The sequence below is a fragment of the Cephus cinctus genome, unplaced genomic scaffold, assembly GCF_000341935.2.
Source record: "Cephus cinctus unplaced genomic scaffold, Ccin1 Ccin1_scaffold0617, whole genome shotgun sequence".
NCBI classification, from domain to species: Eukaryota; Metazoa; Arthropoda; class Insecta; order Hymenoptera; family Cephidae; genus Cephus; species Cephus cinctus.
In genome coordinates this window covers 425,914-438,782 of record NW_014333261.1, presented here as the reverse complement: position 1 = coordinate 438,782, position 12,869 = coordinate 425,914, and the positions used below count along the sequence as shown (strand labels likewise).

Genomic DNA, 12,869 nt, shown 5'->3' with positions numbered 1-12,869 from the left:
TATGTGAAATAACTGAGAATAATTTTATACTTATTCGTATGCCGTCCTAACACGTATTCCTATTTTCCCTACTGTTATTTCTTTAGGCGCCTTACAAAGGCTTCCCAGGTACGAAAGGATCCCCTGGTTTGATATAAAGCAGTGTGAAAATGCAGTTTAAAGGAGTACCAATGAGAACTCATGGATCAGGGTTGAATGAAGTTTTCATTTGAAAAATTGCATATAATTGTGGATGCACCGTAAAGGAAGAAATTGAGTAGAAAAGTTGGACGCATCTTTGGAAAAGGATATTTTTCACCCACGACCCGTAGTCGAAGTCAGTATCGTGTTGGCGTTGCGATTATTGGACGCCACCCCTAGAGTGGCCAAGGGTAACACAGTAGCCGCCCCCAACGTTCCTGTATAAGCATCAAGCGTTCAGGGCGGTTTTAGTCACTCCCACCTGCGCCACGGCGCACGACGTGGCTCCTGCTTAACCACCTTTTGCGCCATCCTCTCCGACGTCGGCCTCGCTCTATCTATCTGTCAGCTACGATCCGCGTCGAGTCGCAGTTCACGCGGGATTACGGACCTGCCTTTAGGCCCCGCCGACTACGCTCGCACGGGAGTTTCTCGGCACTGGTCGAAGACGACGAGCCGGCAGGCTTTGCCACCCTCGAGGATGCTGCGTCCCCCTCGTTGCGAATGTACGCGCACTTCGGTAAGGATGTCTCATCCTTTGGTCCATCCTCGCGAGAGATTCAATGACATCGTCACGAACTGCAGACTTGACAGTCGTCGTACACTCGACGAAATAGAGTCGGCAGACTCCTTTGACACATTGGAAGCTGGTCCAGGATGGCTGAGGATGCTGAGGATCCTTTATCTAGAGGATTCGTTCGGTGGGATCGATCATTATTGTGATTATACTTCACATACGTGATCTAGGGATTTATTTGTTTACAGTGAAGTGATCTAGTCTAGTAAAAAATCTTTTTCGTCAATAAGATCCATAGCCTTAGATCAAATCGAACTAGTTAACCATTTTTTACGCTCGCGCAACAGTACCAATCGCGTATGGAAATATCATAAAAATCGTGATGTATCGTGAGAGGTGAGAGGAATAATTAATGGCTATTCCAAGACGTAAGATTAGAGGCGTTGATTAATTACGTGAGGTACCTTTCGATTCTTCTTGTAATTAAACGGTTAACAGGTACTATTTCTAATAAGGATATTTCAATGGCTCGCAAGTTCTACGTTTTGCCGGTTTAAGTTGTCGGAAATTTACTAGAATAATTTATTATGTCAATGGACACCTTGTATCTGATTATACTAGCAATGAAAATAACGCTCTTATCATAGATACCAGAACTCTAGATGATATTCATTAGAAGATTGATCAACCCGATAGATACGTATAGTTAGATCCAATCGTACTGATGTAAAATCGATCATTCGCTTCTTAAATAAGAGGTCAATGACTAAGTAATGTACAACCTGCATCAATAACGTGGACGTTTAACAAGCAGCTAATTATGTCCTGATTAGATCATTAGATTGATAAGATTCCAAGCCTACTTTGTCATTATGTAAAATCTATAGTGCATCGCGAATGAATTGCAAATATGAATGTGAAATATAGATTCACTGAAATAAAATCACTGCTCTTTTTACAGAAAGAAAAAAGAAACGTGACAACGCAAAAAAATAAAAATGACAAAAAATAGGTTGAACTGTAAATTAAAAAATCAAATAAGAGATTCAGCTTCCTCGTTCCCAGCATCTGAAGTCATCCTGATGCTCCAGACCAAACTGTGAGAAGGATGCAATTCTATTAAAAAACAAAGATGAGAGACAGTCCTTATCAGGACATTGATCCTTGTATCAGATGCGAGTGGATTACTGCCGGATAGTGGGGGTGTCGTTGGGGATGTCGTGGGGGTCCACAACGGGGGTCGCGTGAACCCCCGGGCCTATCATCATCGTCAGCAACATCCTCACAGTGATCAGCAACATCATCATCAGGAAGGACTCGTTTACGAGTCAGAAGGTGCAGAGATGGTCGCCCAGGAAATGGCTCAGGGTTACACGCAGCTTCTTCACTCCAATCAGGAGCCCCAGGAGTTCATATCCTTGGAAGTGCTCAGGCCCAGAATTCATCAGGATCATCATCGTCTGACCATATCCGCCACGAGGAATCATCTTTATCATCATCAACCTCAGCAACCGCACATACAACCACTTTACTACGACCTATCCAATGTCCAAGAGTAAGTCCGTGTCTTCCGGACGATCCTGTTCTTATCTATCGATACGTTCGATATATCGATATCAGGATCGATCATGAGGATACTGACGTAATTACTATAAGTCATACGTACTATTAATTATAGAAGATTATTAGCTTACGCTGGCATACGTCATTCACGTTGACAAAAGACACTGCAGTGTCGTGATCGATAACTAATTAGTTTGTTTTCATCAATTTCTTTGATCTCATTAAATTCACAGGCAACTTTTGTTTAAATTAAGGAATTACCCTAGTTCACTTTATCAAGGATATTTTCATAACTTGCGCTCCATAGTGCACTCTATGGTACAGTTATCTCATGAATGAGCTTAGGCCTGATTTCTATCTCAGTTACGCGCAACGCTGGTTCGCTAACAACTATACATGTAATAGGATTAAGGCGTACACACATGAAAGTATTGTATATCACATGGAGAGATTATGGGGAAAAAAGTATTCTACCTATCCGGGATTGTTTATCAGATAAATTATTATAGAATGGTCAATTGTCAATCGTGTGTAACTTATGATAAAGATACGCACGTTCTACACGCATGTGATATTCAATAAGACTCAATTACGATTTCAAGTATAATTGCCATTTTCTGTATCAGGCGACTCTAGGTATTCTCTCAGGAGCTTAGGATATACTATAGCAATTAATTGTTTGCGAATAGCTCGTAAATTGAAATTTAGGTTCGAAACTGTTTTTAATGCCATTTCAAATTGTTATTCCTCCTGCTGTTAAGTGCCATTGCGAAAGTACAGGTGAATTACACGGCACGCAGAACGCGCCATTCGCAAGTCGTGCGAAACGGGAAAAAATGTGTTTTTCTCTTGGTCGCTTAGTTTTTCTGGATTTTTTCCGCCTTGTTCTCCCACTTCTTGATCAATCAAGTGATTCTAAAGATCGCGCGTTGATTCTCAGGCAATATGTATCTACGCTTGTACTACTGAAAGACGCTTGAGATGAGTGCGTGGTTGATGATGATTGATTCTGAGTCACGTACTGATTCGTGATTAATTCAGTGCAATAAAACTCAAGCCATTCTAATCAGCGTAAAACGATGATTACTGATATTTTTTACCGAGCCATTTCAATGGTAATAGGGATTTATAATTATTTATTATTTATTTGTTACAATGAAACAGACAAAAACACATATGTATACTAGGAACAAGGTTTTATTGTCGTTCACAAGAAACTACATAGTAGCAATCGAGAATCTAGTCAGCATCCATTGGAATGTTTAAGTAGGTTCTACTTTGTATGAAGAAAGGTCTCTGCAGTGAAAAGAAAAGCAATGAAAAAGATAAAAGCGATGGAATTCCGTAGAATGCCATTGCGAAAATTATACTCTTATATAATAACCCAGGAAGTACATAAAGATCACTGCGTTAAGCCCTGTTGTAGTTTCCCTCTGAAAATTGTGAGAATAATTTTGAAAAAAATTTTTATAGAAAAAATAGGTAATTTTCATAACTGTACCTTATTGTGTTTCAGAAGCTCGTGCTCCACAGTATACTTCGGCGACATAGGTGCAGGACCTGGTGTAGGAGAATTATCGACCTCGGCGGGGGCTGGGGAAGGTCTTACTCCTGCACCAACCCCCGCCCCACGTTCAACCCCACAGGGTACCGGGGGGGCTGATCAGCCCCAGCACATGGAGACATCCTCGATTGTGGTACCCGATCAGGCACCAGCCTCTGGACAACTGCACTATCATCACCACCATCATCATCATCATCGCAGTTCTACCGATATGCCTGTTCATGGAGAACCAACAGATTCGCCGGATGCCTTCGTGCCTGTTTCTAGAAAGCGAAAAGTTTCCTGCCAGTGAGTCTACACGTTAATTTTTCTTTCTACAATATACATATATATATTTATCTTTCTCCTTTCTCAGGTTACCATAAATCTACGCGTACCGTTTCGCAATCCCGTTTTATTGTCTGAAAAATTATGCCGAGTTCACAACATCGACCAATTGTTACCTGTGTGTTTACACTTTTCATTGTATCAGGATGCGAAACCCACCAAGCGAATTCCACTTGGAAATATTAGTTTCGGCTACTGCCATTAACCTCCTGCCCGGCTGCCTCTTCGTTCAGACTTCACTAGGCTCAGATGACGCAGCGGTCGATCCTCTGGCTGAAATGTATAATTACCAATCCTGCGAACAGCAAACTCCTAACGAAAGAAATTGTTTCTGGGAAAGTGTGGAAGAGCGGCGCACCTAAGTCTTCGTCAAGGAGACCTCATCAAAGAAGCTAGGAAGCACTAAACGTGTGAAACTTGACGAAATTTCACATCAAAGGGTTCACCTCGTACTTTGATTCGAAGGAATTAATTTTAACTGCTACTATAGAAAACCGCTTTGACGATGCCATTTCAATGCTCGTGTAAATAAGACAATGGAGCTGCATTCGTCACTCGTACAAATAACATAACTGTTTTATATAGTTTAACGTGTCACAATGACGGCTAGAAAATCATTCTGTATCTCTCTGTACCGTGCTTAGTAAGCAGATACCTATGTGTATTGTTTTCAGCGACGGTAGCGATCTGCTGGACGACACTGAGGACGACGCCAAGTCAGTTCGGACAAGTGACGACAATAAGAAGTGAGCAACTGATAATAACTAATGATAATTTATCTATAAGCCTAATTCTAAGCTCAGGATTATTTTAGTGGGAAAATAACGAAATTGTTGAACCGTCTACGATGTCATTTATCGAGCGACGACCACCTTGACCCAGTGATTTACCATGTGGCTTCTTCGCGTCACTAATCCAATGTGTCCGTCGGAATAGTAAAGAGGATCAGTACGAGCACCATCTTGGATTATGCTGGAATCCATGAAAATTTTCAAATCGTTCAGTTCGGATTTTCAATAATTCTTATCGAATTTACATATTCATTTAATGACAACGCAACATCCTGTTCGCGTATTGGCAGCAGGAAATCACTGTATCTGTTAAACTGGTTACGCTTGCGCGTGGCCTTCTGCGTGTCAATTTTCTTTTACTCTGTATCCCTTCTCTGGCTCTTTACGTCTAACGTATTAATTTAACACAGCTAATTATCGAGATTGGGTCGTTCAGTTCGTAATGACTTGTTCAGATCATTAATTTATCATTTCCTACGTCCTCCGGATACCCCAGGCGTCGTGCTGTAAGATTGCCCACAATTTCTCGCTCGCTTTTTTTTACAAATTCTACAATTTTGTTTTTCACAGAATTTTAATTGACTTTCTATTTATCCATCCCTCTCTCTCTCTCTCTCTCTTATTCACTCAATTACTTTATTGTCATACAGGCAAAATCACAGCGAGATCGAAAAGCGTCGAAGGGACAAGATGAACACGTACATCACAGAACTCTCGGCGATGGTCCCCATGTGCCACGCGATGTCAAGGAAGCTGGACAAGCTCACAGTACTGCGAATGGCCGTGCAGCATCTCAAGACTATCTTGGGAGCCGTGACGTCATACACAGAGGGTCATTACAAGCCAGCCTTCCTGAGCGATCAAGAACTGAAGACATTGATACTCCAGGTAAATCGATTCAATTAATAATTAATTATTCTATCATGTTTCGTCCTACAGAAACCGGAAGTCATGCACCCTTTCTACAATTATCAAAGTCTGGTGGATTAACCTGGTCTGCTGGACTGCGTTACAGAACGTGAAGGAATTCAAGAAACGTTCCCAAGCTGAATATAAGATCATCGTTTTTTATTTAGTGTAATCACTATCTCTACAAATGTCAACCTGACTCTCGTCCACGACTCGTGGTACGAATCCGCACGTGCTGATAGCTCCTGCTGTCACCCATGAGACTTCTCAATACTTCTTGTGCACTATTCTATAATGGCGCGTACGAAATAGTACCAATATTGGATCTGTTAAGATGCCAGCTGATTAGGTTAAATTATTGTCAAAAAATGTCATCGTTTCATTAATCCTGATACGTCAGAGGTACAAGTTAACGTAACGGGTTACGGTAGGATTAATGAGAATATTGAGTAGCCAGTAATCCAGTGAAATTACCATAATCATATGGTACGTTCAGTAAAGGTTTACTCATTATTTATATCTTCTGCGACAGTCGCTGCAGGTCCGGGTAGCCAAACGTACCCATAGTACACATTACATTGCAGTAACCTTTCTCTAAAGTATTATAAATTTTTCATTCACTTCCTGCACTACGTAATACCTCAGACCGTTTGCACACTTGCATTTAATTCTATCAAAGTTCTCATTACGTTTTCATATAAATAATTTCTCATTGTCATAAGGGCGGCTTATCGTCTATCGTTATCAGTTACACTATCGTCTGTCTTAAACTAGAATATTAAATGGCGCAACCACGCCCGACATACCGAGCGGGGTCGAGAGTGGCTATACCATAATTGCAGCATAAAATTTCATTGTGCAACATTTCTGGACGCGGGCTAACCGGCCTTTCCGTATGAAAGGCGACATAACCTTTCTATAAGAGCGTTTTCTTTCTGCATATATACATTTATCCATATACATACTTATATATATACACAAGTATATAAATATTTCAGTAAAAGTGTACTTTATACATATGCAGTAAATCTATTTACTACACGAGAATCTGCGATTCTCAATGCGCACCTACATATGTGCCGCTCGTAAAACAGACAAAGCGATATCGATCCTCCTCTTTTGAATTTCCTATACCAGTGTACACGTAGAGAGCGATATGACCGGAAATTCATGGAGAAAATGCATTCGGCCTGCATATACAGAGGCCATCGTACCACTGCGTTGTGTAACAGCAATACGTACGGATCGAACCGATAATACCGATCGCTCCTATCGGCGATCACATGTAACATTCATTAAGTCGATACACTCTGTACGCGTATCCGAACTCGAATAGCATTACCCAAGTAACGGCGTCGGGCCGGGTATTCGTGTACGGCAAGTCGATACCGACATTATGCCTTTATCCGTCTGATAGCTCCTGCACATAACTTTTTTTTTCTTATACACAGTCAATAGGATAGATTAATATTTATTTGTTTTAATTAATATAATTAATCTTTTTTCAGGCTGCCGAGGGTTTTGTCTTCGTGGTAGGCTGTGATCGCGGCAGGATACTCTACGTATCTGAATCTGTGTCGCAGACTCTTAACTATTCTCAGGTATGACTGTACTTACAAGTAAAAATAATTAATGTTAGATTTAATTGTAATCGAAGACAAAAAAAAATTGGTCCCGTTCCATGTAAGCTTATACGAAGATCGATTAATCGTAAGCAATGCTAATTCGGCGGAAGGATATCTCTATCCATATTTTCGTTGGACGGCTACGCGTGTCTCTCTCTAACGCAGATGAGCGCCGATAAGTCTGTCTCTCTTGCACTTGCGGAGGGTATAGGAATTTTCGAAAAATCTGGAATTTTTAAGAAAATCATTTTTTTATTGCTCGATACGTATCTTTTTAACGAGTCCCTTCGCATTTTATTATCTTATATAATATTGGGAGCGAATTCAGTATCTTGTCATAGCCTGACCACACCTTGCGTTTTGCCTCTCGAGTCGTATTCAATCATAGGCGGCTGACGTGTCTTTGATAAAATCACGGATCAAGGACTAGGACAGGGACCATATTGAAAGCTCGCTATCTATCGTTTGATATGTAATGCATTTGAATTGTCTGATGCAGAGCGACCTCTTGGGTCAGAGCTGGTTCGATATCCTGCATCCTAAGGACGTCGCCAAGGTGAAGGAACAACTTTCATCGTCCGATCTCAGTCCCAGGGAACGATTGATCGATGCCAAAAGTAAGTGATTTTTTAATTCAATTCCCATAATCATTTATCATATTCATTGCAGGCACTCACGTGATCAGGCAATTGCACTCGATAAGCGCATCCTCCTTCACGCATCTGCATGCACAGACTTTTTCACATTCACCTGACAAATGTCAGACGCGTACAGGTACGCTGCGGATACTTACTGCACGTGTGGCATTTCTAAATTGCCAGGATAACGATCTGCGTCTTGGATCCATGACTAGGAGGCCTGGGAATGCTGGATGACGAAACGTATAGCCAATAGGAATTTAATGGAAAAAAATGGAAAAGCACTCTTAACGATCCAATAGATCCATCACGTATTTCCTTTACGGTATAGGGATACATATAATCTCTTGTTAGTAGGTGCATATATATATACTTGATAGATATATCAAAATTTGTTTTATAAATTGAAATTCTGTTTGGCTTCAATATATCCTTGTATAGTATTGAATCCCTCAATGGCATATAATAATATTATTAATAATAATATCTTTATTATCAGGATGTGACAGAAGCACGAGGGTCTGTTAACAATGTGACTGCTTTGTATCGTTACCTCTAATATATATATATTTATACTATATAATTAACCTGCATTCACTTGTACCAAATGCTCTACGAAAGTCCAGATCGGCCAGTCTCGTGTACAGGGGATTGCACGTGTTCAGGAAATAATAAAGCAGCAACAGTTGCTGGGGAATTGCTGGTCTTGTACCAGAATATATATATATATACATCTATATCGGTAAAATATCCACTCGCTTTATTTACCATGGTTCGCTGGACACTCGTGAATATTATCCATCTAATCACGAGACTGTGCACGAACAACAATATCTTTTATCGCGAGGCTTATGGCACGTTTAGAATAGATATATAACGTATGGAATTTCTATTGATCCACCATACATAAATAACGATTTGAAATGAGTGCAAGGATAATTATTATGGTGGGTGTGAAGTCACCCTTACGATTGACTATTGATCTACATATATATACGTATATATATTTGAGTAGGTATATATTTCAACTTTGTTAAAGTTTCATTCCTGTATAAAGATCGACGTTAACTGGTACAAACTCATGCTGATGTTTAATAATATAAATGCATTGGCAGTTGTCTCTACGTATAAACACGGCACGTGCAGTTTCCTCAGAGCATGGTAGATATAGCGTCACGAGTCATCATTCATCAAGTCGTCATAGGTGATATAGTCACGATCATCAGTAACGTACTACAAGAGTTTATAGAGTTCTGAGGATGCTGGATTGGCTTGACGAGATGAGTTATGTATCCTGCTATTGCATAAGACGACAAGTGCTTCGAACCAGGAGAAGCATAAATAATTTTTGTACTGAATCTTTCATAAATATGTTTTCTCAATTAATAATTGTTTTAAAAATTGTTTTCTAGCCATGCTTCCTGTGAAGACTGACGTTCCTCAGGGTGTCTCCAGATTGTGTTCAGGTGCACGAAGATCCTTTTTCTGCAGAATGAAGCGCAAGGTGGATGCAACGCGTTGTGGGGATTCTCAGGTAAAGGAAGAGGCTGATACCACTACAGGATGTCATCGTAGGAAGAAGCAGCAGAACGTAGGTGAGGAAGAAATATATATTTATATATATTGTACGTGGAAAACTCAGGCACGCGTGTTCCTTGTTCAGTGCATAAGTAACACTTTGTGACTGGCGCTTGAAATTCCTCTGGACTCCTTGAACCGGGACGCATTTCTCACCAGGGTTGTCACGAATGCCCTGAAGAATTTGTAAAGAAAAAGAGCAACTGGGGTGACTCTATCAGATATGTCCATCGGCTTCCCTTTATACTTGAAGATATGTCCACGCTCGATTAGCCACGGTTGTAAGACACATACGCTGACGTATGTGTATGCATGCATGATAGAGGCAGCAAGCTTGCCGAAGAGGAAACGATACTGTTCCTTGACTATCCCTGTGACCGGTGAAAGGCCTCTTGCAACCTGGAGACTGTCGGTAGATCTTTAGCTCGTAAATCTCCCCGTGGAGACTTTCGTAACGGGTTGGGGTCGTGCGAATCTTGGAGAGATTGCGCAATGCTCTGCTGGAGCACGTTAATATTAAGGAGTGAACTAGTAGGAAAATTTAGGTTAAAATATATATATATATATATGAGAGAGAGGGAATTTTTATTTTTTTTTTATTCTTGCAGATTGGAAATACTGCGTGATACAGTGTACAGGATATTTAAAGTCCTGGGCACCTGCGAAAATTGGCCTTGAGGAACAAGAGGGCGAAGGCGATGGGGAGACTTGCAATTTGTCTTGTCTAGTAGCCGTTGGTAGAGTTCAACCTCCACTTCCTGGACCTTCGCCAACTACTGGGAGACCTCATCTCCGTGCCATTGACTTCGTGTCCCGTCATGCCATGGATGGGAAATTTCTTTTTGTAGACCAAAGGTCAGTGTAGGGATTGACGTGCGTAGTGCCTCTGGGTCAAGGCAGATTTTTATTGTTATATGGTTTCAGGGCGACCTTGGTTTTGGGATTTCTTCCTCAGGAACTTCTGGGCACTAGTATGTACGAGTATTACCATCACGATGATATTCCTCACCTAGCTGAATCCCACAAGGCTGCTTTACAAACTGCGGAACGCGTCACTACTCAGGTAATCTGTAGGAATAATCATTGCTTAATCGGTTGCAATGACGATGTTGATTGTTTAAAATTTTAATTATTATATGACGCTCGTGTCTACTTGGGTATTCGAATCCTTGTTTAACCGAGGATTCTTGATAGCTTGTAATTACTGATGAGGTCCGACGTCACGTTGGATACTTTTCATTTCACGAAGTACGTGACTTTTGGTATCCTTTTCCAGGTCTACAGGTTTAGGAGTAAAGGAGCAAGTTTCATGAGATTGCAGTCCGAGTGGAAGTCCTTCAGGAATCCCTGGACCAAAGACATTGATTATCTGATCGCTAAGAACTCTGCTGTGTTGTAAGATAATCTACGTTGATCAATTAAATGTTACTTGATTCAAATTTATTGACAATGATTTATTATTTACAGTTCTGACACGAGACAGGTTGACAGTAGTGCCACCAGGTTCGAAGGCTCCAGTGTGCAAGGGAACTACGATTATTTCACGCAAAGTAGGTGACCCTGATTCATGTTAAGGTCGTTGTTATCAGAAACGATAAAACTTACTCTTTGATTCTTAATGTCATTTTATAGGCAATGGCGGTCTCGAGAGATTAATCTCGAGCCATGTTGAGGTAAGTAAGATTGGACGACAAATAGCGGAGGAGGTTCTGGATCTTCAGAGGCGAGGCGAAGACTCTTCTTCAATCAGCAGTCCCGGCTCTGGACCAGAACCTGCTTTGCTAAATACCAAGGTAAATATCTGTATAAGACATAGTAAAAATCTAGGGACGGGTGATTAAAGTGAATAACATTTTATTGACTTTGAAATAGTCACAGATAACGACAACAGCCTCACCGGAGAGGATACGTGAAGTGTCCCAGCAAGGAATTGGCAGTGATAACAGTAGTAGCAATCCTACCCCGACCTACAACCACGTTAGGAACAACGTACAGCTGAGCAGCATTTCCAATGACCAAGGTCGTAGACCCATCATTGTCCCTGAAAACGTTCTTGACCGTCTCAACGAACACCTGAACACAGAAGGTAATCTCAACCTCCTTCCAGGAGTGCCAGCAGACGAGGACATGATGGAAATCATTGGCGGTACCACAATAAACGAATCACCAAATCCAGTACCAACTGATGGAAATGACGAAGCAGCAATGGCTGTCATCATGAGCCTCCTGGAAGCTGATGCCGGCTTAGGAGGTCCAGTCGACTTCTCAGGATTACCTTGGCCGTTACCCTAGTGTACTGTTGGTGGAATCTCCTGGTGTAGTGTAATGATCTGGGACTTGGCCTTTATAGTCCTTTGGAAAAAAAAACACTGCTGTGCCTGAAGAATATAGGATTTTGGGACTCGTGTGCTTTCGATCAGGGTAGTAATGAATCATTGTCTAGAGAATCAAATTAACGTACTCTATCATTCAATGCTGATTATGGTGATAAATCTTTAAAATTATCATAATTGATGTTAAACGTCTACATGTTGGTATAGCATAGAGGATGAATTTGATCTACAAATGACACATTGTACAATACGTAAATAGTGTTTTCTTCGCGTGATACCGAGTTAAGTGTACCTAATTATGACATAAGGAATGTCGAGATGGCCCTGGAATGTCCCGGATGAAATTCGACTGGTTTGAATTTCTCTTTATATTTCCAGCTGAACCAATTAAGAGATCAAGATCGCTAGGGGATCATTCCGCTCTGATTAGACGGAACCAATTGCCAGTATATGGGATTCGAGGGTTTCTCAATAACTGCAGTTAGATGAATTCAGCGTATCTATGTAAAAATAATTGAAGAAGACGGACTGAGGCTGTGAACAGTAATGCTCTCTCACTGCGCTAACGTTACACGTCGTGCTAATTAATAAATAAAATAATATGAACTCTAGATTAGTGGCGGAACTGTGAAAAATGCGTAAGAGTACAAGTATCTGTAAGTATCTATAATATTTGTCTCAATGGTTACCTCATTGTCAACCTCTGATAGGAAACATTTTTTATATTTAATAATAATTGTATTTATCTCCCCCCCCCCACCCCCATGGGGAATGGCCATTTAATTTCGGGTTACATATTTTCACTTTTTTTTTCAAGTGTTGAATAAAGCACTGAAATATTAAA

The 12,869-nt window shown here is 40.8% G+C and overlaps 1 protein-coding gene across 16 annotated transcripts in view; it reads left to right on the top strand.

Moving 5' to 3' along the window:
* LOC107269230 (protein cycle) overlaps positions 1-12,869 on the top strand; it is a 19,783-nt gene extending 6,914 nt beyond the window's left edge. For 5 of the 16 annotated variants that reach the window (XM_015742850.2, XM_015742851.2, XM_025086532.1 and 2 more), the window contains 12 exons: positions 3,777-4,112; positions 4,826-4,897; positions 5,593-5,830; positions 7,360-7,452; positions 7,976-8,093; positions 9,527-9,709; positions 10,301-10,547; positions 10,617-10,755; positions 10,969-11,087; positions 11,160-11,242; positions 11,325-11,485; positions 11,565-12,869. In XM_015742850.2, coding sequence (XP_015598336.1) covers positions 3,777-4,112; positions 4,826-4,897; positions 5,593-5,830; positions 7,360-7,452; positions 7,976-8,093; positions 9,527-9,709; positions 10,301-10,547; positions 10,617-10,755; positions 10,969-11,087; positions 11,160-11,242; positions 11,325-11,485; positions 11,565-11,984 — 2,209 coding nt within the window. In that variant the 3' untranslated portion in view covers positions 11,985-12,869. Of the gene's footprint in view, positions 1-86; positions 701-1,870; positions 2,253-3,776; positions 4,113-4,184; positions 4,898-5,592; positions 5,831-7,359; positions 7,453-7,975; positions 8,094-9,526; positions 9,710-10,300; positions 10,548-10,616; positions 10,756-10,968; positions 11,092-11,159; positions 11,243-11,324; positions 11,486-11,564 lie in introns of those variants that run through there. The other 11 variants (XM_025086523.1, XM_025086524.1, XM_015742854.2 and 8 more) reach the window with 9 other exon arrangements.